At 39.1% G+C, this 23,444-nt stretch overlaps 1 protein-coding gene across 2 annotated transcripts in view; it reads right to left on the minus strand.

Annotated features, from left to right (window-relative positions):
* zcchc2 (zinc finger, CCHC domain containing 2) overlaps positions 1 to 9,475 on the minus strand; it is a 26,693-nt gene extending 17,218 nt beyond the window's left edge. For both annotated transcript variants that reach the window (XM_029458195.1, XM_029458193.1), the window contains exons 1-4: positions 8,473 to 9,475; positions 4,964 to 5,084; positions 4,558 to 4,628; positions 2,021 to 2,092 (exon numbers count right to left, since the gene is read on the minus strand). In XM_029458195.1, the coding sequence (XP_029314055.1) occupies positions 2,021 to 2,092; positions 4,558 to 4,628; positions 4,964 to 5,084; positions 8,473 to 9,276 (1,068 nt within the window). In that variant the 5' untranslated portion in view covers positions 9,277 to 9,475. The remainder of the gene's footprint in view (positions 1 to 2,020; positions 2,093 to 4,557; positions 4,629 to 4,963; positions 5,085 to 8,472) is intronic.
* Between the last annotated feature and the right edge of the window lie 13,969 nt (positions 9,476 to 23,444).

Below are 23,444 nucleotides of genomic sequence, written 5' to 3' on the forward strand. Positions count from 1 at the left end.
AGAGAGATAGAGAGACACAGAGATAGACAGAGAGACACATATAGATAGAGACACATAGAGAGAGAATAGAGACAACAGGATAAGAGATACACAGAGATATAGAGAGACATAAGATACATATAGAGATATAGATATAGAGATATAGATGTATATATAGAGTATATGTATATATATAGATATATTGTATATATATAATGTATATAGATCTATATATAGTATATATATGATGTGAGGGATAATGGTATATAGAGATATAGGATATATGTATATATATATATATATATATATACATACAGATAGATAGGTATAGGTGGGGATATATATGTAGAGATATAGATATAAGTGTGTATATAGATGTAATATATATATGTAGAGAGGAGATATATAGAGAGATAGAGAGATAGAGAGAGAGAGAGAGAGAGATAGAGAGATACATATGAACATATACAATATACATACATAAGAGGTATATATGGAATTATAGAGAGAGAGAGATAGAGAGATCTCAAGACATAGACATAGATAGAGGAGAGATAAGAGGAGAGAGAGAGAGAGAGACAGAGACAGAGGAGAGAGGATAGAGAGAGAGAGCGAGAGACAGAGACCGATGAGAAGAGAGAGGAGAGAGAGAGATAGAGAGAAGAGAGAGAGAGAGAGGAGAGAGAGAGAGAGAGAGAGAGAGAGAGAGAGAGAGGATGAAGAGAGAGAGAATGAAGAGAGAGAAGAGCGATAGAGAGATAGAGCGAGATGATGAGAGGAGATAGAGACACAGACAGCAGACAGAGAGAGACAGAGACAGACCATGAGACAAGAGAGAGAGAGAGAGAGAGAGAGAGAGAGGGGGAGAGAGAGGGTGAGGAGAGAGAGGGGGGGGAGAAGAGAGAGGTAGAGAGATAGTAGAGAGACAGAGAGGGAGAGACAGAAGCGGAGAGAGAGACCAGAGACAGACAGAACAGCGAGACAGAGAGGGAGACGGAGAGAGAGGAGGACAGAGTGGCGAGAGACATGGAGGAGAGATAGAGGGAGAGAGAGATAGCGCACCGAGAGACAGAAGAGCGAACAGGAGAGAGAGACACGAGAGAGAGAGAGAGAGAGAGAGATATATATATATATATATATATATATATATATATAGGAGATAATACTACATAGACAGAGAGAGAGACAGAGACAGACAGATATATATATAGCTATACATACATATACATATATATATACAGATACATTATATATAATATATGTGGGAGAGAGAGAGGTGGGGAGATGAGAGAGGTCGAGAGATATAGAGAGAGACAGAGAGGTTATAGACAGCGAGGAGAGAGATACAGACGAGACAGACATACAGAGAGACATAGAGGAGAGAGAGGAGAGAGATTGAGATGAGAGGGAGAGAGAGAAGATAGATAGAGAGAGAGAGAGAGAGAGAGATATATAGAGAGAAGAGAGAGTGGAGAGGAGAGAGATAGAGAGAGAGGAGAGATAGAGAGAGCGATAGAGGAGAGAGACACAGATAGAGAGAGGGAGAGAGAGAGAGAGAGAGACACGACATACAGAGACTATACAGTGACGATATACACATATAGAGATAGCAGAGAGTATATAGTATATTATATACAATACATTACACATATATATATATATATAAATATATACTATATATATACATATATATATATGTATATATATATATATACACACATATTTATCTGTTTTTATTTCATTTTTCAAAATTGTAAATAATGTTAAGTTTTATTTGATAATTTCACTTTCATTATGACAAATTTTCTATTTCATTATGTTTTTTCTCCCCATTGTTACTTTTACATTAATTTTACACTTTGGAACTGCATATGTAACACAACAACAGTATAAATCCTGAATGTAAGTCCTAGTTAGAGTATTGTAGTTGACAAGGAACTTAGTTTTTTTCTTCTCTGTGGAACTGGTTAGAAGACCCATGCTTAGACGATTATATCATTGCACTGAATAGGTGAAAGATTACAATAACAAAAGTGGATACCTTAAGAAGGAAATTCTCCAGTTCCAGATGGGTTTTGGTCACACTACTGGAAGAAGAGTCTGACCACTTCACCTGAAACACAGCAAGAGGACATTCTTCATCACTACCCAGACTGACAACAGCAACAGCACAGCAACAGCAACAGCAACAGCAACAGCAACAGCAACAAGGAAATAGGGCTATGCATGCTCGCACTTCATGGTACAGTAAAAGGTAAACACACAGACACCCAAGTAAATAGACAAGATTACACCATATTGATTTAAGGGATCTATTTGGGGATCAAGTGTAGAAAGCACTGACTGACATACAACTTACACAACACAAAAAAAAAGACTCCAATTTAAGAACACTAACAAAACATAATAAGTGCTATGTGCAAAGAAAAATGTAAGAACCGGTCATCTCCCCACCCTTGAAGTCTACACAAACATGAATCCTAATCTCCCTCTATAATCATGTAGATATGGCATTTGTTACACCCAGTCAGAAGCCGCATGTGCTAAAGTTATGCGATGGTTGAGGTTATAAAACGTTGTGCTTTCCAGAAATGTTATATTTAGGGCGTTCTATTCTAGTCTTTATACAAAACATATACCATTACACAGCATCTTATTCAATGTTGCAAAAATACTTTCACTGTGACTCAATAGGCAACAACTGTGAGGATGCATTAGTGTGTTAACACCAGATGAATATATAAAAGGCTATCACAAGTGAGATGAGGCAGACTGTATTAATAGCGTTAACATGCTCAGTGAGGCTTTGTTAATTGTATTGTGGACCATGTATTTAAATTCAAATTATCAACAACATTTTTTTTTGTATATGGGCAACAAAATAGACATGAGGCAAAAGTGTAGCGTTATTGAACAGTCAGATTGGCCTCTTCCATACAAATTAAGTTGGTGATCAGTATTGGTCCCAAAAAGCCTGACATGAACATCCTTTAAAAAAATAAAAATATTATTATTATATTAAAGCAGCAAGAATAACGTTACTTTGGTAATTCATTCCCAGTAATTCATGTACTGGGAATAAAAAGACCACAGATTAAACATTTACTCCCTCTCAGTAGTACCAGGAGTCTAATTTTACTGCTAGAATATTTAATACAGTATTCAGATCTATAGATAAAGTACATTTATTATGCTACATGATGAAATAACGCATGTCTTTGAAGCACATGGGCATTATGAATAATTGTGTTACTATGTGTGCGTGTCTTTGGGTGTGCATCAGTGGCTTGGTCCAGTAAAAACAGATGGAGTGAGAACGCTCACTGTTGGCTCAGTCCAGCCAACGGGACAGTTTCTCCATCTGTCTTACTGATTTCTTCTTTCTTTAACTGAGCCCTAAATACTCCCATTTGTTACTGTGAATGTGTGTTGGGAGCACATTCATTCTTAAAAGGGACAAGCTCATTAGCAGTGATGAGCTGCCTCACTAAGGAATTGGAGTTTGGAATTATTTTAGTGCAATTGCCAAATGTGGTAGAAATAAAGAAAATGTGCCCCAGATTTGCCCACCACAACTAAGTGCATGTTGGCTGCCATAACATACAGGGCAGCATCTCTGTTCGAATCCTTCTCGACCTTACCAAAAATGTAATCTTTTAAAGCCTTACTTCATGGCACTGGTATAACCAGCACAAGGCACCACAGGGATAAATGATGCCAAAGAACAAGAGCAGCAGACACCTTTCAGAAAGCCACCTCATTCATGCACAAACTAGAATATGAAGGCTGTTACTGATGAATGTGGATAGTCCATTTTTTTACATTACAGGTCATTTAGCAGACGCTCTTATCCAGAGCGACTTACATGGAACTAAGTACAGGGACAGTCTCCCTGGAGCAACTCAGGGTTAAGTACCTTGCTCAGGGGTACAATGGTGGCAGCCCTGGTGTTGAACTCCGACCTTCTAGTGTTTTGTTCGGAAACATGATGTAACCAATCACCACATACTCTGTTCAGATTGTAAAAACTAACAAATCCCACAAACGTTATAATAAAGCCGGAGCAAATATGGAGCTGACTATCTGTTTGACTAAGTGTTTGCTATAAAAAAAAGGGTCTTTACGTACATACTTGACTAATGTAGGTCTGAACATGGCTTTTGGACTAAAAGAGACCATGTGGGAAAATGACTCTCTCTCTCTCTCTGTGTGTTTGTGCCTGAGAGCAAAACACCGATGAGAGTTGTGTGAAAGTTTATTTTATTAGCTTATCACCAAGTTGTTACTGCTACACTCCATTATCAAGCCAACTGTTTGCAGCATCTTTAGAATGCAGAGAATCGGCCATCCTCCAAAGCTGAGAGCACACATATAGGGCGTGTTTAGCAGCAGAGCGGAAAGCGTGTGTGTGTGTGTGTGGTGTCCAGCAGGTGAAACAAAACTCCACTGATTGAGACTGAGTCTTTACAGTCTTAAGATCTCATGGACAAACACAGTATCACGCTAAAACAACACTTTCAACAGACATCTTAACCTGAAGCAGAGCGGTGTGTGTGTGTATGCAGTGTTGTTACCTACCTCAAAGTTGTATTCCTTGTCTATTCTGGTCCGAGAGATGCCCCTGAGTACAATTGCCTCTATATGGACTGCTGTAAAAACAGAGAGCGGGAAATGAAATGAAATGAAAATGTTAGTACTGTATATGTCGCTGAGGCAAGTGCCAACATAAAAAATAAAATAAAAACATAAAAATAATTACTTAGAAATGGGTAACAGAAAAAATGAAAGAAAAAATATAATTCTAAAAAGTAATTCTAGCTATGGTAACAAATATTCCTGCTTTATGACAGAAACTTGCGTGTTTGGCAAGTATGTGTCCCCTTCACAGGGTTTATTCTAAGACTGCTTTTGGCAGAGTAAATCAAGCAGTAAAAATGATGCCCGTTCCCTGTTGTACTTTCATCAAATGAATGATTATTATCACCTTCTCTTTGTGTTGTCCAGCGGTTGGAGCGTCGGCTCTGGCAGGGAGGATAGGACGCCGTACAATCTCCCACACCCAGCGTTGGGGAAGGCAGGTAATCTGCCTTCTGACCCGTCCGCTCCTAGAGACCAAAAATACATTAGGTTAGTTAGAATTTTGACCTTTGATTACAGCATGACTGACTTAAATGTCTTTCACAGCTTTTATAATTAGCTAATCATGAAACACACTGCTAAAATCACCATCCCTTTGTTTTGAAGAATTATACCAGATCAATTATTTGACATTTCAAAAACAAAGCCCCTGTTAGGTGGGCTGAGTCTACTGCTAATTGCTTATGCTCGAGCTCAGTGCAAAGTTGGATCATCCACATGTGGTTTGTTTTGGTTTTCCCCAGTACTTCGTGTTGGAGGTCATTTTCAGGGATACAAATATTAGGATACCATCACAGTACTGTCTGGTATATTTCTCATCTTTCCAAAAACTGTAATAACACTTGGTTCTGGCATACACAGGGACTATGAGCCTAAAATAAAAAATAAAAATTCTGATGAATTACGATCTACACAATAATATCTAAACAAATCCACTCTAAATGTTGAATAGCCCAACACAGTTAACAGAAAACACAACATGTAATCCACACACACAAAAGGAAACTTGCAAAACTGACAACAGCTGAGCTACCCCATTATTATAAACAATCAGATGGGATGAAACAGACATTATCACAGAGAAACTCTAGGAACCACTGTACGTTTCCAACCATCCTGTCATTCACTGTTCCCTCTCCCTGTCAATTACCACATTTGACATCACCACGGTGTAGATAGATAGATGGATACTTTATTGATTCCGAGGGAAATTTAGGGACGTAATGTTGAGATAAATGTAGAGACTCTAAAAATGGCATGTGTGATTTTATTAAGAGCAGTGCATCTTCACCAGGCCGAGCCCTTACTCCCAATGATGTCAACCTTGTGGATTCATCTAGAACAGAGACGACCCCACAGAGTGTTGTACCAACTGGATTTCTGTTTAAAAAGTACGCTCACTGTGATGAGTCAACAAAAAGGAGCGAAAAGAGTAGCACTAAAGCTGACAATTTTTAGTGAACACATACATATTTTTAATCATCACCTAATTTGCAATCATGTCATCAAGACTACATATTGTGTTTTATAATAGATACTGATTCATTTCCAATCATTTCCCAATTGGTTAAAGCATCCCTTATGTAAGCTGCCACATGTAACACTTTACCACCATTAGCCGGAAAGACACTCACACACGTTGAGATTAATTTTCAGCAGTTGACCCTGAAGGGCAAGGGTTTTTTTTTTTCATGTACTGGTGGAAAGCTCTGACACTTGAGTCCAGAACAGCTTTGCATTCCTAACATGACTTCAGATTAGGCAAGTGATTTTTCCATGTATATGTGTACATAGATTTTACGAATGCCAAAACAACATTTGTTGAGCAATTTCTGGCTGTAACCCTGGGTTTGCTGTAGTCAGATGACTTATTGGCTCAGTCAATAATCCATGCTTACTTCAAAGACATAGTACAGTAACTGTGATTTTGCCCTATTTTTCAACAGACTAGAAGGTTACATTTCTAGAAAAAACTATGATGATTCTTTGCACTGATTAATAACCCCAACATGGTGTAATCAGTGAAGGCAGCAGTTAACTAGGAACTCAATGGAATAACAACCTGCTAACTCCTGGAGCTCCATGGACAATGGTTCTAGACTGATAAGAGGAACGAAGAGATTGGCTGATAGAGACAAAGATAGGATAAGTGCTTAAGTGATGAGGACCAGGGCTTGACTGAACAATTGTCAACTTGCCATTAGCAACTATGCATCACAAAAAAAAAAGAAAAATTTTTTTTTTATATTTGTTGCATTAGTGATATATAATATTGCTGTTACAGTTCGAACTAGAACCAGACGCTGCCCGTGCATTTACTGGCATCACACAGGCATCTGAGACAATGGCAACGCAAATTAAGGTTGTTAGACAGTGGGGTTTTGTTCGGTTAAAGTGAATAGTGAAAAGGTGACATAAAGAACAAAAGCTTTATTAGCTTTTGTTCTTTATGTCACCTTTTCACTATTAAGCTGATGTATAACTGTTTTCATAGTATGCAACTGTATATTTAGTTTGGGCAACCAAAAGCTGATGCCTGGTTGCCAGCCTGGCAACTACTTTTAAGTCCCTTATGTACTTTCATAAAATGGCTAGCCCCAAAAAAGCTCAGACATTACTAAAGTCACATTAAGTAATAACATTTACTTTCTATTGCTTATTTAATTTTTGAATAATGGAGGCATGATTATGATGATGTGTGATTGATTGGCTGGCGTCTCCCACTCATCCCTGGGGGTTGCTAATTGGTCTTCCCACCCAGGCTCCAACCTCTTTGGCAAAATTTGCATTTTCTAAACCTACTTTGTTAAAAAGCCAGCTTGCTTTCACTCCTAAAATGCTACCTCTATGCATGTCTATAATCTGTTTCCCTACAGGTTTATAAATCACATAAATGCTGCATTCTCATAATGTCATTAGGCTCTGCTGGTAAATTACTAATTAAGTGAAAACACAGCGGTGTAGAAAGTAGGCAACAGCTCAGTCTAGTAATTTAACTCGGCATAGCTAATAACCTTGAGAGTTTACAATATTACTATTGAAAGAAACTGAAAAGTAATGGTTGCAGAATGTCACTCTAATGTACCAAGCACTACCCCAAATCATTTATCGTATTCACAAATCTCTTACCGCGAAGGAGGAAATAATTAGCATAATCAGCTGCTGTACTGTTTGTTTGGAATGAAAACATCAAATGTCATATCGCACGTGGTTAAAAAGCCACAAGTGAATGCACACTTCCCCTTTATCAAACTCCTGCTGCAGCAGTAACAGCACCGGCCGGCTGAGATACGCAGTCCGAAGTTGCATACTGTTAGATGGACAACACTGCGAGAACAGCATTTAGCATTTCGTGGATCTAACATTAAAGAGGGCACTGTTTAGCATCCAGTAAGCCTTTTAATTACTTTTACTGTACATAGTATAGATCCACAGCACCAACAAAAAAGCCAGTAGCTGTATCATGGGACCAAAACAACAGAGTCATAGCAATATCCTTAACTTTTGAACATGGGTTCGCAACCGTTTGAAACCACCTGCCGAACGTTAGCTGCTGGCAGATTAACCGACCAACGTTAGCTTGTTAGCCAACTCTGTTTAGCTTTAGTTAACGTTAGCTATCCTGCAATGGACAGTCCATGATAGGAAAGGGACGTTTCCTGCTAAAGTACTTGGCACACATGGAAAATGTGTAACGTAACATTACGTGTTATTATATAATTAGCAATACATGTATATTTAAAATAACTTCTAGACATTAACTCTCTCCTGAATAAGAAAAGTAGCTTTTGAGCATTTTTAGAGCTAGCTTAGCATTAAAAAAGGTAACGTTTCTCGTGTTTTGTTGCTCATTACCGTCATCTGGGCGTTTATTCTAAGCTGACTTTGACGTCTCTCCTCTTCTGCTATGGCAAGCTCTATTTTGTCAAGCTGCCCTCGGACCATCTCCCGTTGGTGGAAATGGAAAGCTGGGTGGAGAGAGGCCATGGCAAAAAGCAGCGCCAACTGCTCCAGGGGTCCTGCCGCTGTTTCGTTAGTGGAGGCGCCACAGGTCTGCTCTGACCGCTCGTACAAATTCCCGTCCTGACACAGTGGGTGGAACGAGTGGTGGTTAGGGTCCCTGAATGGAGGAAGGGAGTAGTCATATTTTTTGTAGAACAAGGCCGGATCTACATGGCTCAGTATCCGAAAGAGTATTCCAGCACATTCCCTGCTGTCAGACCCGAGGAGGGACAGGCAGACCAAGAGTTTAGACCTAACGACTGGATCAATCACGTCCGTTAAAACTCCCAAATCGCTCGGACTATTCGCCCGAAACTCAAAGTCTCTTAAAACATGGTAATCTTTCCTAGCGAGATCCTCTAAGTAAGATCCCAAAAAGCGGAGCTCCAGTGGTTGGCACATATGTAGCAGCCCGCACATGAACTCGATCCGTTTAGCAGGGTTTAGATGTAGGCCAAACCACTCAAAAACAGTCTCCTTGTCCAGCTGGAATGGATACATATTAGGTCTGGGCGACTCATCCAGACGGTCGGACGCCGAAGAAGGAGCTACCGGCCTGGGAATATGTTGGTTCTCCGACAGATCCAATGAATCGTCCTCGGCAGTTTCATCGCCTCCTTCCTCGCCCGTTTTCATCGGTAGTTTCATTTTCAGCATTATCAGCGCAGCGAGAGAGGCTTCAATGTGTAAATAACGGACCAATATACATAACGAACAATTTACGCCGTTTCGTAATGCTGAAAAGAGAGGTGGACTGTCAGTCGTTTTACAGTGTTTTTACTAGTAGCTAATCATCTGACGCGACGATAGTACTGTAGCTTTTTTTCCAACGTTACATTCTTCTTCTACTCCTCATTTCCGGCAGTATAGCTATGTACGGTTAGCACATTGCTGCCATCGCAAGGCTGTTAGCGGACTAGCTGTAACTGAAAGCTGTATGAATGTAACTAAGATGTAGTCTTCTATTTATATTATATGTTCTATATCTATCTTTCCGTCTAACCAGTCTACTGTACTTTAAACGACTCGGGTCCATAGGCTGAAGGATGTTTATTACACTTACTGCATTATTTTCTTTTTATTGATCTACCATACCAGCCTGTTAGTTTTTTTCTGTCAGTTTATGACTGTATAGCGACTCTTCTGTGGCCAGCGAATACAAAACATATTCAAAATATTATATTTTTGCACAATGAAAATATTAATTATATTGTTAGTCCAATCATGACAAATAATATTACAGTTAGGCTTGGAGTCAGCCCATTACCTTTGTGTAAGAAAAAGAGGTATGGCCAAATTAAACCAGGTCTTCTGTGTATCCGTTCAAGTTTGTCAGTTAGTTACAGGAACTTGATTAAACACAGTTTTAGGGAATATGCATATGAGCACAATATAAACAAAAAATAATAAAGGTCTTAAAAACCAGATCTACGAGACAGTAATGCAGGACCTGAATTATTTGATATTGTACTTTAGTGTTGTGAAGTGTGTGCCTCTTTTTTTCTTGTATTTTTTAAATAAATAATGGAAAGGGCTGAAGAAAGATTAAAATGGATGTTTCACCGACTTTCATTTAGCCAACACTGCCCTCTAGAGTTAAAAGGGGACATTACTTACATAGAAAAGGACAGCAGAATGGGAAAATGTGGCTGCTTGGTACAGTTGAACTTCCTCTGTGTAGATGTGTCGGTCAGTGACATCTGGAGTGCTTGCATAATCTCAGGAAAAAACACAAGGCCAGATATAAAAAGATAAGAAAAGACACAGGGTGCTAAGAGAAACCTACTGAATTGACCCTGTGTGTAATAAATAAAGTGTACTCTATTTCAAACAGTATATGCTGGAAGATCTAGCGGTCATTTGCTTATTTTTTTCATTCATTTTAATAATTTTGTCTTAACACTGTAACTCCCTCTAGTAATAGCTAAGAGAGGCTGCCTTTTAAACACTCTTTGTGTTAAATATTTTCTTGTCACTTTTTTTCTAATCCAAAACATTCTTAATTTCATTCCAATTGAATTCCTGCGGGGGAAAAAAGAGAAAACAACACTGTCCTTGCATCCCAAACTTTATATTGACACTCCTCCTCGCCTTCCTCTTGGCGCTTATCTTGTGTGTTGTTCAGCCTCGTGTGGTCTGGTTTGGTTGGGAAGTGAAGGCACATATTTGGAAAACTAATTTCAGTGCTATGTTTATTACCATCTTTTTTCATTCTTTATTTACAGAGCTCAGACAGGGCCTGGCAACAGGAAAGCCTAAAGTGCGCACTGAGGGAACAGCAGCCCTGATATTAAGGCTCTCTGAGAACAACTTTACTGTGCTGTTCAGGGTTCAGGGTTCCTTGTCAGGGTTCCTTGTCTTTTTATGAACACAGTGCAAGTCAGTACTGGGCTACTTGATAGTAATTCTTCACAGTGGAATGTAATGACGTAATGAGTAATGTAGTTATTTGAGGTAATTGTGCTTTACATGAGTACCTAAACCAACAAAAAGATTAAAATATTTTAACATTAATGCATCATTAAATATCTAATAATCTAATTGCGTAACAGTAGTCAATAGTGATTCTTGTGGTGTATTTTGCTGATAATATGTACTTTTGTTTCAGTAACATTCACCACTGCTCCTTTAGGGATTGTTTTTTATCGAATTTATTAAAAAGAATGTATCCTGTGAAATGCCCATTTCTTTCTACATGCATAACTGAAGTAACTGTTGATGACTTAAAACAAGGCAGGATTTTTTTCAGTCCTTCAAAGCTTGCTTCAGAGCAACAATTCTTGCAGCTCCAACCTGCAAAACATGCTGGCTCATGTAAAGGTTAAGGCAAGTGTTATTCTAAAATGTTCTTAATGTCAACAAATGTCATGAAACACCAAAACCAACAACGCGTGAGTCCAGCTCCTACTAAAGGTGAAAGCTTTAAAAAAAAAGGATAGGTCACACACTTCCATACTTTTTTTAAGTTCAGATATAACCCAAACAGCTGGGCACTGTCATTTGTGACTAAATGTTACTCAAAAAGATGTGAATAGTGTAATATTTGTTGGGGACTATTTTTCAGATGTGGATTAATACATTTTTGGTGCTTTAGTGTATTCATGACAGCAGTACTGTGTATGGGATTGAGTCAAAGGAGCATGGTAACGTGCAACACCTTTTTAGACACAATCACTACAGAGTTCTTACACTCCTGAAAGTCTTATGAACAGGTGCATTGAATCATAAATTCTGGCTCTAACAATGTTTCGGTCCTCAGATCTCCATCAAGGTCTGGAGACGGGAATATTGGTAATAAAGTGAGTGCAAGTGATTGACAGCATGCAGGATTTCTTTTAATTATTTAAAAAAATTTTTTTAACAATGGAGCTCTATAGCACAGAGGAATAAGATACACACGGCTTAGGAAACACAATAGTTGTCAGTAAGACACATTCATTGCTGGATTGGGTCTTTTCATAGTATCTTTTGACAATAAGAAAACTATAAAATACTTCCATCATTGTTCTTTAATTAGGCATGAATAACGTCCAAGCACTTGAAAGTTTACTCCATCACCTCACTTTGGTATAAGGCTGCTTCTTTCCTTTAAAGCAACAATCAAATCAGAAGATACTATTAATCAGAAGGTAAAATGGAGAAATAATCTCTGAAATTGAAAGATTGCAGAGATTTGCCATGTCTATTTGCAATCATGTGAATTGATTAAGTCAATTTTGATTACTTTTGAATCAGTAGTGGCTAAATCCTTACTTCCACAGAGTATCACAGAGGTCCAACATGTGCTGCAGTTGCTATGTCATCTCTTACCACAGAGTTTCTTTAACCTGTAATTTAATTAAACTCCTGCACCGCTGCAGTAAAAACATGCTGTCTGTTGAACCACAGCCCTGCTCCAGTTTATCGTTTGACTACAGATCATGGTTTGACTTTGCGCACATCATCCCTTCATTTCAAATTAAGAGCATGCTGTTGGATTAGCTGGATTAGTTGGCAATATTTAAGTCATAAACCTGTGTTTAATACTAAATAAATGCCAGATGTTAGCAGTGATTCAATGTAATAAAATCAATTAGAAACTTTCACACACAAACACGAATGCATTTTCACACTGCGGGCAGTCCACTCATCGGATGTGTGTGTGTATGTAATTCCACATTGGTCTTCGTAGTGTCACATTCTGTGGTGAAGCTCTAGCCACGATTTATAAAGGCTGCCCTGACACTCCCACCACTCCCTCTGCCAACCAAGAGGGCGGACTGTCACTACTAAGTCAGGACTTCACTCTCTTCACTTTCTTCTAGTAAAGTGGCATTGGTCTTTGCCTACTCGCAGCTGAAAGAGAAAGGTAAGGCCCTGTCATCACTTCTTTACTGCATGTGCTGTTATGTAAAAGGACTTTCTAACTACCCAATCAGACTGCCAACCTTTTACATTATCTGTTCAGGTTAAGATGATATTTTGTGATGTACACAAAATATGATCTCAGCCTGTTCAATATGATGACAAAGTGATGTTAGTCATACAGAGAAATGACCTCTGTTCTTGTTGGTGCTTGTTTCTTACTTTGTTGGTTGTTTTTTTCATTTGCCGCTTAATCTGCAGCTGTATATATGATATATATTCATGCATGTATTATCACTGTTTTTGGTAGAATTTTCCAAACTTTATGTTACCATGGCATGGGTTTGGTTTGGCCACCAGTGACTGGCCATCAGGACAAAGAGAAGACAAGCTAAATATACAGTATAACTGCATAAATCAACCTCTGTGATTATGGGTCAGCTAGCGCAAGGCTCCATTCTCTCTCTCTCTCTGTGTCTCTTGACATTTTAAAGTTATGCTGTTAGTTATGTCTGTAGTCTGAAATAACTTTGTCTTCCATCCTTGTTACTGTATGTTCAACTACTGAATGAGTTGGTAAAGATGGAGAAGGTATGAGGGATGGTGTTTGAGATAGTCAGAGGACAAGGCAGTTATTTCTGGTTTGGGACATTCAGTTTTATCATGTAAAGATCCTTTCATTGCTGAATGTCGGAAAATTATAGTTTTCAGAAGTAGTCACCAATTATCTGTCATCAAGGGGTTTTACATGACAGCTAAAATACTTTGGTCACTTTAGTTATTTTTACTTTGACTCTAAGGTACATTCATGCAATTAAATACCTTAAAACAAGACTATGTATACAGAAAGAAGATTTAACACAGTCTTCCTCTTACAAAGGAAATTACAATTCATAAGCATTATCCCGTGAATTGGTCACATAGTGTTCCCTCAACAAGCCCTCAGGAAAAAAAATCGAAAGATTATATTTTATCCAGATGAGGTCTGCTCTTTTGGGGATCCGACAGATATCTACTGTCTCTAACATTAAAATGTTTCCCCCTCTGATCTTTTGCTCTGCTCTGCTAGCTATGGCAGGGTGGGCAGGTCTAGATATACTGAGTTTAATGTTTATTTTTATCAAACATTTCATTTTTTTAGGGCAGACAGCAAACATCCGTGAGATCACAAAAATACCATTGGAAAACAACCTGCTGCTGCATAACATGTAAATAATACATGTGATTTTCCGCCTAAGATCTGTGCAGAGAGCGTTATGTGACCAAATCCCAGAGTAATATGCATTGGTGGACCCACATGTGGCTATGTTTTGTGCACAATTTAAACCCACTTACTACAAATCAAATACATCGTTAGTCAAGTTTCTGTTTGAAAGTAGTGCAGATTTAAATAGAATTTCCAGAAAATCAGACATTGGCACAATAGGTGTTAATTCTCCAGTCAAGTTTCATTACATAATTGCAGATAAAGATTTCAGAACGAGATGACACCATCGATACAACAGCAAAGGAATTCAAAATGCACATAAAAACAGAATGATGGAAACACACTTATTGTCAACCCTTTTACCAAAGATTGAGATCACTGATATATGCCTAAAATCATCAGCGAGAACCTCACATCTGTATTTATTGATATATATTTAGTGATATAAGTAATGCATTATAATAAACTGAAGGCATTGTGAATCAATCTGCACAACAAACTGCATGACTGCAATGATAATGAATATAACGAGAAAAATCATGTAATGGATTGTTTACATGCAAGTTTCAAGTCACTGCAAATAGTTTTTCATACCATAGTGAAATGAAGGGAAAGCAATGAATGACTTGTAAGTTGTAAAAACCAGATTGAAAATATAAAAAGATACATAACGCTGTGGTAAAAGGTGAGTAGTTATGTAAAGTATATGTAAAGTATATGTAAAGTACAGTAAACAGGCTTCAACATGCAAAAACACTGGTCTCAAAGAAGAAAGTATTTGATTGAATTGCAACACATTGACAAAATAATATCCTTGCCAGACCTTCGTGGAATGAACAGATAATATTCTCATCCATCATTCAAGAAATGTACTGGATCACGTTAGTAACTATGGCAGTGCTAGAAATGCTCTACATCTTTGTTTCGTAAACCAACGAAAGGCACTGAGCAATCCCAACAACATCTGTGCACAAGGAATGTTCTGTGATGCCGAAGCCAGTAGGGGCGGCTGATGTGGTTGGTACACTGCACTTCTGGTTTGCCAAATGAGTGAGGTTTGGAAGATTTCAGGTTCAGTACCCACCTATCCACACTGTGTGTTTGTAATGACTAGTGTGCTTTAACATGAAAGAGTAAGACCCTGAGGAGAGGATGTACAGATGGATCCAAGGCAGAGAAAAGGATCCTGTTGAGACACTTTTAGAAATAGTGAAACATTTAAAGCATGTGTGTCTCAGTAGTATTTACTATGGCCTCACAGCCATATGGTTTGACTCCTGGTCCTTCTGCCCATGTTCTCTTGGGTTTTGTCTTTTACTGTGACCGATCTGTCCTCGAACAAACACCTGTACACTAGGAGGCTCCTGACATGAATGAGTGGACACATATTATCACGAGTATAGTTTTACAGGTCCACAATCGTGCAGCATATGTTTAAATAAATATTTAATTTAAATGTAGAGACCTGGCTGAACTGGTTTATGACTTAGTATGCTTTGGAACTGCTGTAGGGCTGACCATTGGAGACAGTTGGCTAGAAAAGGTTTGCTTTACCATTAGTCAAGTTTCCATCCAAATTTAGACCAAATTTTAACCAAATTTCAAGAGAAGAAAATGAGAATCAATGTGATTTACTGCTGTTATGTGAATATTAGGGTTAGGGTTAGTTGGGTGCATATTAGTTTGAAGAAGACGGTGCAACAATATGAGGTCATTAAAATAGCAAGTTGTATTTCAACAATAAATGAAATTAAAATCAACTGATATTAGTTTTCTGATCTGCTGTCAGGACAACAGAGTTTGTCAGTGCCTTCAAAAACCATTATGAATCACAATTATAGGAATCGCTGTGGTTATGGTTTGGTTTTATACACAAAAACTACTTGGTTATGGTTAGGAAGATTATAGCCATGGTTAAAAGAAACCAATGTTGACTGGATTTATGACTTTGACACTGTTCATTTTATGAAGACCTACTCGTGATGAAGCATTGTTCACACTAGAGATATTTATTTATTTAATATAAATACAGATTGTATTAAGGCATTTGGACAGTGACTGGTGCCTGTTTTATTCCCAAGATCAGTGGGGGCACTTCAAACCTGCAGCAGCCCAAGCTGATGAAATGTATGGGATCAACAATTTTCTTATGTTCGTATCCACAAGCTAATATCAATGGCACTCCGATGTTTTAATGGAAAAACAAGAACTGTAAATGTGTGTGTGTGTTGGGGGTGATTGACTTCAAACTGAGGCTGCACATTTAGTAACTAGCTTTAAGTCCAACTTCACATTAAATTACTGGTCATTTAGCTCTTCACGCTCTTATCCAGAATGACTTACAGTGAACTAACTACAGGGACAGTCCCCCTGGAGCATTTCAGGGTTAAGTACCTTGCTCAGGGGCACTAAGGTGGCAGCCCTGGTATTGAACTCAAAACCTTCTGGTATTGTATTTGGAAGCCATACCACTAGGCCATCACCACCACTACTTATTGTTAGAGAAGCTGACTTCACATATTTGCTAGTTGTGCCTCTATGAGATTCTAATACACCTTTTTCCCAGTATACATTTTGAATGAAAAGCACAGGTGTTACTATTTTATAGTGATGATGGCTTTTCCTACTTAGATGTGCCAGTGATCTACCAGTCTATAGCAGGGTTGTGCACACCACAGCACTGGAGGAGCGCAATTTATTTTCCCCTGAATACTGCGACAAAAATCCTTGAAAATCCTAAAAGGAATGCAGCCACCTTTGCACCTGTGTTTGTCAATTCAAAATGTCTGCGGAAAGAAAGGTCTATTGTGACAGTGATTTGTTGATTGCTTCGAGCTATTGTTTACTGTGTTTCTTTTACTTTTAGGCAAAAAATTATAAAAATGAATTATATATGTATATTTGCTTTAATATATTTTTTAATTCACCCTATTAAAATTGCATATTTCCTATTTTGCTGACCAATTAACAAAACAAAGTCTCAAGTTTCTTCTTGTCTTGAATAGTATCCTACATAGTGGTCCAGGTTAAAGAGTCTACGAAATGATATTTCGTCCGTGTTATTGGGCTTGGTATGTGATAGAGGTTGCATATCTATTGTGAAATGTGCCATATATATATATTTCTAATATTGATGTATTCGTAAGAAATCACGATCATAACAGCATAAAAATGACTTCCACTAACAACAATCGATCGCTGCGCCGAAAGCATCCACTTCGGCAATGTTCGGGCGATGACGTTACAAGTAGAATACAGCCGCCGGCAGTGTTCGTCTGCGTTACAGCGTCCAGCAAAGACTGCTGTCAATTATTACGAGAAAGAACAGACAACAATCTATCGTCAAGGATAATTGTGAAGCGATGTGTTGTATGGGGATGTGGGGCCATCTCCAAATCTAGCCTTTTGTGGCCAAAAGATGATAAAATGTTGCGTTTATGGACAAGACAAGTGCGTCGATGAAACCTGACGATTTGTGGGCAGCACTTTGAGAGATCGTGTTTCGAACAAACTATGCTCGCCAAGGAAATGGCATTCAAAAATAATTTAAAACTGAACGCAGATGCTGTGCAATACTACAATACTGCCAAGACCCCAACCAGCACGAGCCAGCACGAGCCAGCACGAGCCAGCACGAGCCAGCACGAGCCAGCACGAGCCAGCACGAGCCAGCACGAGCCAGCAGGAGCCAGCACAAGCCAGCACAAGCCAGCACAAGCCAGCACAAGCCAGCACGCCGATTCAAACACGTCCGCCGGTGCAGAGTCCACCACCAAAGAGACGACGAAATGCATTCGCCAAAAGGGAGCGAGCAAAGGTAAGTCGTTCTACTTGTTTACTGTATTTATTGTTTCAAGCATAAAGCCATAATCGGTCTAGGCCTACTGTAACGAGTTTACATACAAATGTAAACTGTAATATAAATGTTTCCTAAATTTCCCTCGGGATGAATAAAGTATCTATCTATCTATCTATCTATCTATCTATCTATCTATCTATCTATCTACACCAGGCCCTAGCCAATATCTGTGTGTTATTGTTTGTAGTATTAATAACTTCAGCTAATTACACTTCATTAGCTTAATTAAGTATAGATTCAATGTTTATAACAGGCTTCCCCATTTTATTCTGTAGTTTGAGTAAAAGCGTGAGTCTATTTAACTTTTAATTATCACCCTATTTAACTTTTAACTATTACCCTATTATTACAGAGGTATTGAAACATTGGTGAATGAAGTCACTGACAGAACTGAGGATACCTGTATGATCAGCGACCATCTATTGGACATCCACACTGGGGAGGAAGCTGTGTGTACACCAGTAAGTATACAGACTATACGTCATCTGTACATTACAGTTGTAGTACCAGTAGACCTGCACATGATGTGTTAAACATACAATCACCACATGCATGTACATAATTCATATATTTGTTTAATTTGATATCATTGCTCTCTCAATCAATTCAACCACATCTTTTATTATGAATGTTATTAGATATTTTCTTTACGCAGACATGTATAAACATGCAATACAATTTCAAGCTGGTTTGAAAGATTTATTAGTAAAGTTGTGTTTTGTACATTTCAGACATGTCAGAAAGAAATTGCTGTGCAGACGGATCCCCCTCCACGGACACACCACAAGTCCATGCAGGCGCGACCACGTGGCAGGTCAGCTGGACTGCAAGTTCCAATCCATGTTGGTTGTTCCAAAGGTCAGCATCATAATATATATATATATACGCACATACATACATACATACATACATACATACATACATACATACATACATACATACATACATACATATTATATATAATGCTTGATTATAAAACATATTTTTTGCAGAGTATGTTACTGAACTCTTGACCGAGACTCAATGCTTTGTGCCAAGACAATGTTGATGAGTAACCTTTCGAAGTCCCAGATCCACTCAGCAGTCGGTGGAAGACCCAAACAAGAGGGATGCTTTTGTGCTGTATAGAAGCAGATTCAATCACTGAACTGACATTGTGTTTTGTTATTGACTCTAATAAAGTGCTGGATAATTGAACGACGTGTAGTTGTCAGATGGAAACGTAGCACAGATCTTTTGAATGGCACATGATGACATTCTGTGGTTCTTACCAAGTATTCCCCAGCAGAATCTCACCGGCGGTATGCCACATACATTCCGTAACATACAAGATATTACATGTCAATTGTAATCACTTATTTGCTTATTTATCTATGTATTCTGTAACTTTGCCAGAGTGACCATTCGACTTCCCAAAAATACATCAAAGTTTCTGAGCTCTACACATTATCACATCTGTTATGCAGGTTATGTTTGCACCATGTCCCTCATATTCATTGAATTCCTCCATGACATCCTTTTCTTGGCAGCAGCTCTTCAATTGCTTCCATAATTGTACAGTTTTCACATGTACACCTAAATGTACAAAAGAAGACACAATATGCAATATCCAGAAAAAGACCAATATTAACGTCATGCTATTTATATGCCTGTGTTTGACGACAGGCTTGTAAGCAGCTCACAAGCCTGTTATTTCTAAAGTTATATTTTTGGGCTTTTCATGCCTTTATGATAGAGAAGTGCAGATTGTGAAAGGTGGCGAGAGAGAGGGAATGACATACAGCAAACACCACAGGTCGGACTTGAACCAGTGGCCGCTGTGGGCAAGGATCTATCTAGTAGCAACTCTTTACCCGTTTCACGTAAATCTCCTAAAGTTACGACATCGTAACTTCCATGAACATCTGGTAAGTGTTTCGGCTACTATAGGCTATAGTGACCGTCTATATATAGACTGTCTCACCTCAGTATACAGACTATACTTTATAAACCGGCGCTGTCCTCCGGTCTGTTTGTTAGCTAATAGCTAATGGTTTATATACAGCCACGTAATATATGACGTTTGACATCAGACACAACGATAGAACCTCAACTGCAGAAACTTTGAGAAAGAATCAAGTTATCAAGCTTTACAGATGTCGATGTGTCCAAGTTTAGGGATCGAGCAATTTGCGGACAACTAGTCGGGTTTCATAACAATTCAAGAAAACCAAGCTATCGACTCGCTAGCAAGCTATCAATAGCTTGCGATCTATATACGATCGAGGATAATGTTATGCTATAATTATGATGTATTTACTATATATTGAGAAGTTCTATGAACTATAGTCAAATGTATATACCTGTCTTCTGTTGCCGCACAGGATCTCCGCCAAATCCAGGATCACCGTCACCATCATCCGCATGTTCGGTCCCATCTGTGTCTCCATCTTGAATACTGTGCTCTGTTTCCACCACGTTAAACTCGCCCGCATGATCTAAATCCACGACACCGGCATTCTCTTCAATAAACTCCTCTTCTTGAAGGTGCAACGAGTGACGACTCACTGTCACTCAATTCTGTCGAAATATCCAAGCCAGAGTCTGACATTGTCATGTCTGCCGCTTCTGTCGTGCTGTCTGTGTATACTGGTGGACTGTATTCTACTTGTGACGTCAGAACACAGCGTTGGGTGTTTCCGGTAGCAGCAATGTAAACATCGGTGGTCGACATACTAAATGATAATTTATTAAATACTGTGATCATTGTGTCATAAATAACACATAATTTTACACCACAAATAGAATTTACTATCATCAGTAGAAATTCATGTTTATCATTTCGTAGGCCCTTTAAGCTACAGTTGCGGATTCCACTGTAAACTGCATGTTCCCTAAGGTCAGTTAAAGTACCCTGTTGGCAGATGACAGTATTCTTGCTGATTAGACCTCTGCTCAGGTGGAAGAAGGGTGAACTAATGAATGTTAAAGGTGTGAGGTCTCCCACCCTAACAGGTGCAACAAAAAGGATCAATGTGATGGGAGAGATCTAATCAGGCACAATAAGTGAAAACACAGAGACTCCTTAGCGGATTCCGACTGGACCGGAGGCCACCGTCCTGCTGTCTATATCGACCAACACCTTTTCTGGGGTCTGATGAGCGTCGGCATCGGGCGCCTTAACCCAGCGTTCGGTTCATCCCGCAGTGCCAGTTCTGCTTACCAAAAGTGGCCCACTAGGCGGCTCGCATTCCACGCCCGGCTCCAAGCCAGCGAGCCGGGCTTCTTACCCATTTAAAGTTTGAGAATAGGTTGAGATCGTTTTGGCCCCAAGACCTCTAATCATTCGCTTTACCAGATAAAACTGCGAGACTCTGAGCGCCAGCTATCCTGAGGGAAACTTCGGAAGGAACCAGCTACTAGATGGTTCGATTAGTCTTTCGCCCCTATACCCAGGTCGGACGACCGATTTGCACGTCAGGACCGCTACGGGCCTCCACCAGAGTTTCCTCTGGCTTCGCCCTGCCCAGGCATAGTTCACCATCTTTCGGGTCCTATCGCACGCGCTCACGCTCCACCTCCCTGACAGTGCGGGTGAGACATAGCACGCATCCCCAAAGGTCAGCGCTCCTGTGAGAGAGAGAGAGAGAGAGAGAGAGAGAGAGAGAGAGAGAGAGAAAGAAAAAAGAACACAAACACAACAACAACAACAAAGAGAAACACATTTCTTTTCGCCAAATAGAAGGTAAATAGCAGTAACTTATCCCATATATGGCTTGACAGAACTGGCCTAATTAATGAATAGACTCACTAGGGATTTAAAAAAAGTTAGCTATTGGCCCACTTAAAAAGAAAATGGCTATGACAAGGGACCCTTTCGAAATGTCTAACTTTCCCCACATGAAACCTAGTAGAGGCCAATTCAATCATCCCATGTTATTGAACATATATGGGTCTTGTATTAGTACCGTTAGGCCCTTTAAGCTCACACATTTCAAGCACATGTTGCCCACATGCAATTCATATGGCGGGCGCATTTAGAGACTATGATGACTTTATTGGTTTGTGTGTAAGATGAATTCTTCACCTGTAGGCAGTAATGGAATACATATAAGTTACACCAGTTATATAATATTTGTATTGGTTAATGCACTTTCTATAAGCAGGAAACTGTATTGAACAGATTACTTTTAGGTTTATTTCCCCAGGTTTTTTATACATTTAACATTGCGGGGTAAAACACACTGCAAACTACTCACAAGTGGAAGTACCTTGGTGTAACATGGTTCTATAATAGCAAGTCTGACAAGAGAGAAAAAAAAAGAGGAAGAGAGTTACGGGAGCTGGGAGGAGACATGGTAGAAGAAAGGTCGTGGTAGCTGTACTCTCTTCAGTTGACTGATCCTCCCCTGTCTTTAAGTTCTCTGCCAGCACACTGCAGCTCTCTCTGCCATGTTCATATTTCTGTTTTCCCATCCTATTATAGTGTTCACGTTGTTATTTTTTTCCGACCCAGCCTTGTGGTTGGTGGATGCATGTTTGCCCTGCAAAATGAACGAGCTCCGCAGAAAACATACTAGACCATATGTCGCATGGCACAACATGAAAACTCGCAAAAAGCATTTTACAGGAAAGAGGAGGAGGACAGTGGCAAAGAGAGATGTGGTGATTTCACAAGGCAGTCATATATGGGCCAACTCAACATTACAACACTAGTCATTTGACTTTTTATGGAATGTTGGAAAGAGTCGTCTTAGAAACACATACACTATGTATTACTACTGTATCTATTATGATGTGTGTGTATATACTTGCAATATAGAATACAAAGGCTTCAGAAACAAGCTTAAGTGCTAGCATTTAATCGTTTGGACATGATATAGTTGAACACACACACAGTTAACATTGAGCTTTACTGTGCATGCTGTTATTTAAGTAGTCACCCATATCCTTACTTTAACAAAGACTTACTTCACACAAGCATACAATCTTGTTTTTCCTGACCTCAAGTTGTTGTAGTTCTCACCTTGTTACACTTATGTTACATTACACACCGACATCACTGTTACAGATGCAACGTTTGGTTACAAGTATAACTGAACAGAGCATATTTTACAGAACACAGATGCAACAGATTTGAAACATCGACAGGAGATCAACAGAACAATCATTTCAGCTTTGTGTTAAATTACTCTTCAAACGCCCCTTTTGATTAAATACTTCAAGGAACTAAGGAGCCTGCAGAAACTAGGAAGAAAAAGATCCCCGTTTGCAGTTCCATCAACCAGTGCATGCTTACTGTGTGGATGAAGGAAGCAGTAGACCATTTGTTTGTGTTAATCAGAAACGTTCTGCACTGATAACTCTAATGAACTTTAGACCCTTTATTAAATGGTGAAAACAGGCTACAAGTCTAAATCCTCCCTAGTAGCCTCT

The sequence above is a fragment of the Cottoperca gobio genome, chromosome 20 (assembly GCF_900634415.1).
Source record: "Cottoperca gobio chromosome 20, fCotGob3.1, whole genome shotgun sequence".
Lineage (NCBI taxonomy): Eukaryota > Metazoa > Chordata > Actinopteri > Perciformes > Bovichtidae > Cottoperca > Cottoperca gobio.